Genomic DNA, 3640 nt, shown 5'->3' with positions numbered 1-3640 from the left:
GATATTTATATCTAGATACCGGAAGAAAGAAATGGGGAAAGAGGATGTCAAGCGGGGAAATTCGCGTCCTACTATTAGCTCGGCGACTGACTTGGTATGCGAAGGTGACTCTCCAGCTCCGTGCAAAGGAGCTCACAAGGCTCAGATGAAGTCGAACAACACGAGTTCAGCCCCGGCGGCGAATAGGGAAGCAGTTGGGGTTCACGAGACGGCAGCAGAGCTAGGGAACACCACAAGGGTGTACTCCCAGGGCGGGGGGAGGGCAGCTAGGAGTCCCACAGGGACGAGGAAGTTTACCGGTTTCGGATTCTCAAGTCTCTCCAGCTGCCTGTCCGTGACGGACAACACGACGACTCTTCAGAACAGGTTTCGCCAAGGCATCGAACAGCAGTATCAAACCCAACAGGGCCCCCCAGCACTCTACGGCCCGTCCCGAAACGGGCGCTGGCTAGTCTGCGGTAAAAAAACCGGGAAATCTTGGTTGCTAACCTACACTATACCAACAAATTCTCGTACTCGTGCTGTGTGCTACATACCAATTGTTTCTGGTCGCTTTTCTCTGAGGGACAGTCCGCAAGTGCTGCTGTGTGGGAAGCGCGCGGGAAATAGCTAGGGCCCCAGTACGGCCACCAGGGGAGAGGGGGCTCGTAGCTAGATACGTTCCCTCCAACTGGGGACTAACGAACTTTACCCTCTTCGGTAATACCGTTCCTGGCCGTCTCCCCGCTTCGGAGCAGCACAAAGAAGCAGCGCATACTGATGAGCCCGAGCGCCGAAGCCAGTACTACTGTTTGAACGCAGATGATGAGGGAAGATTGCCTTCCCCCTGAATCAAGATTGGCGCGGAAGCGGGTCGACAGAGACTCCTGCATGCGTTGACGGGGACCGTCAATGGTTGCCAACCATAGTGATTGGATCGTGTGCCGCGAGGTATCTAGGAGGGACACGAGTTAAAGTTTTTGTTCTGTTCTCGTTGAGAACGTCTTACACGGCCTGTTCTTTTCACAGATCTTCGATCATTCCTCCTGAACTCTTCCAGTCTTCGAGGTCTCGCCTGTATCAGGCTCCGACGCTGAGTCTCCCTGTTTTGGGAAACACCTCCTCCCGACATTGTTCATTTCAAGCCGTTTTTCGAAATGGCCATCCAGGAAATTGTTTTCAATTTGTTTTCTTCACATCCGTATCTGTAAAACTCTCTTTGTGTTGAGCACATTCCAAGCCCCGCCGCCCCCTGTGAAGGCCGCGGCCCGGCTGGCCTTTTGCGACCGGGTTGCTGTAGTAGTTATAGTACTAGTATCTGTTTGCATACTGGCAAAGACTTCGGTGACACACGAGACATCACTTGTATCATCTGTTCGAGACTCGGGTATTGGTTCCTTACGACACTTGCCACAGGTTTGGTGGTTTATTTTGTTGTCGAGGCCCCCCCCCGCCCCTCGTGTCGGCACGCCTTCTCGGGAGACAGCCCGGTGAACGGACACGTCGGGCTGCCTTTCCCTCGGACACAGCCATCCGTCGTTGTTGCGCACCTGTCTCCTATTCTAGAAATGGAAGACAATCAAGCTGAAGCGGGGTGGTCCCCTGCTCTTCACGGCTTAGGAGGACAGAATGACTCCCATCATTCTCCTACAACGACCACCTCAGACTCTCTTGCCAGCCGCCTTGGCGTAGAATCTCGCTCACAGATTTTTCCCTCTTCACTTGAAGACAGTCGCTCTCGACTGCTGTCTCCTGAAGCGGTTGTAGTTGTAGAAGAAGGGGAAGGAGACCAAAAGAATGACATGCGCAGTAAGATTCTTGACAGAAACGTACCCCAAGAGGGGAGAAGAAGCCGGAGAAGGAGACCTTTTTCGTACTATCCTTCATCTTCGTCATCCTCTGGAAGAAGACATGAGCTGTTTTCCTCTTCACGTCGAAGCCGGCCGTCCCTGGCGTTATGTCTTATGCTGGCTTCAATTGTCTTTCTAGTTGTCAGGCACTTCATCTTGATGTGTGGAAAGTTTCTTCCGAAAGCCAACCTCTCTTCTTACCAACATCAGGCCTCCCTTTCAACGACCTTTAAGGAAGGTCACATTCCTCGCCTCCTAGCTGGCGGTGAAGATGATAAAGATCAACCAAATCAAACGACAACGCCTCAACATGCTCTCTTCGCTAGCCTCACTCCCTCTACAGTCGCTTCTTTTCCCGCCTGTTATGGCGGGGAAGCTTTGCTCGAAGGAGATATGGGGGCAGAAGAAGAACTTCGGCAGGAAGAGCTACCAGCAGAGGCGCTGCTACCTCAGCGTGTCTCATCTTCGGAGGGAAGCCCAGGCCAATCTGAGGAACGTAACCCCCGACAATCGACTTCAAGCAGCGATGTCGAGTCTCCCATAGCCTCTTCAGGTAGCAGTGGATCTCCCGACATAGGGGAAGGCGGTGTGTCTCCCCAGCAGGCGGACGCGAGACTTCAAAGAAAAAGAAAATGGAGAACGGATGCGGGCAATGGAAGTACCTCATCGTCATGTAAGGGTCTCTAGACATACACGGACAACCGCAAGGGAAAACGTTAGTTACTTGTGCTGCAAGGCAAGAAAAAGAGATGACGCATGCGAATGGATGGATTGGAGTCCGAGTCTATGAAGTCCTTTTTCACCGTTCGTTCTCTTTAACCATTCATACACGTCGTCTATTTTTCCGGAAGATAGACTTGGGGTGGATCTTTTCTGCTTTCCTTTCTTTCCTTGTATGATGTAGGGGAATGAAGAGAAGACATAGAAAACCGTAGACATTGATGGATGTATGGATGAAGACAAATAGATACATATCGGCATATAGAGACAAGTAATCGACTGTAAGACCGCTGCCCTGGGGAGACCCTGCCGAGGATAAGAAATCCTGCGTGAGCTACTACGACTACGACTTCGCTTGCGTGCTGACGGTGTCTATCTAGAATATCCATAAAAATATATGTGTCTAGATCTCTCCTGTACATGTCCGCACAGACGGCTACCACACAATCTAGAGAATGAGAAAGACTGAGACGTTGGGCTAGCGAGCCTTCATATCATAAAAGAGTGCTTGTTCCGTCATACTTTATATACATCTGTGTATGTATACATACCTTCCTTTGCATGCGAAGAGTTGAGCGTTAGCTTACTCAGGGAGGTCTTGTCCTTCTCTTGTGTGGATGTGACAAGGCGGAAGTAGGTGACTAGTTCTTCTTTCTTCTCAGGTAGTCTGACTTTTTTTTCTTTCCTCATTCCCTCTATTTCTTCTCTCTCTCTCGTTCACCTCCAAACGCAACCCGTTGAAGCCCCAGGCCTCTTAACTTAGTTGTAGTCTCAGTCACTGTGAAAGGGAGCGCATGCAGTAAAGCAATTCATTCTTTCTCTCCTTCATTCGCCCCCCTATGAACTGTCAGTTTCTCGGCCGCCTTCTCCCACTATAGGAGGTCCGTACCTCTCACCCTTCAGCCGAGGTGCTAGTCGTGTAGGCCTCGAATCAGGAGCACTGAAAGAAGAAAGAGTCTCTATGTCCCCACAATAGAGACTCTCTGCCCGTGTGTCTTCCTGCTATGGTATGAAGAGTGCTTCTTCTTTTCGATTCTCATACGCCGGTGCAACAACCACACATAGAGAGCGAGAGAGAGACTGTGAAAAGA

The 3640-nt window shown here is 50.8% G+C and overlaps 1 protein-coding gene across 1 annotated transcript; it reads left to right on the top strand.

The window, feature by feature from the left end:
- The first annotated feature begins 825 nt into the window (after positions 1-825).
- Positions 826-3622, top strand: CSUI_010969 (uncharacterized protein). Its single transcript, XM_068071070.1, has 2 exons — positions 826-2502; positions 2734-3622. Exons 1-2 carry the CDS (start codon positions 1548-1550, stop codon positions 2739-2741), a joined length of 963 nt encoding a protein of 320 aa, XP_067916954.1. The 5' UTR covers positions 826-1547; the 3' UTR covers positions 2742-3622.
- The last annotated feature ends 18 nt before the right edge of the window (positions 3623-3640 follow it).

This window comes from Cystoisospora suis (genome assembly GCF_002600585.1).
Source record: "Cystoisospora suis strain Wien I chromosome Unknown contig_9089, whole genome shotgun sequence".
In the NCBI taxonomy this organism is placed as follows: Eukaryota; Apicomplexa; class Conoidasida; order Eucoccidiorida; family Sarcocystidae; genus Cystoisospora; species Cystoisospora suis.
This window is presented reverse-complemented; position numbering and strand designations above follow the sequence as displayed.

Coding starts and splice junctions, on each gene's coding strand:
- CSUI_010969 (XM_068071070.1), top strand. CDS start 1,548: ATGGAAGACAATCAAGCTGAAGCGGGGTGGTCCCCTGCTCTTCACGGC.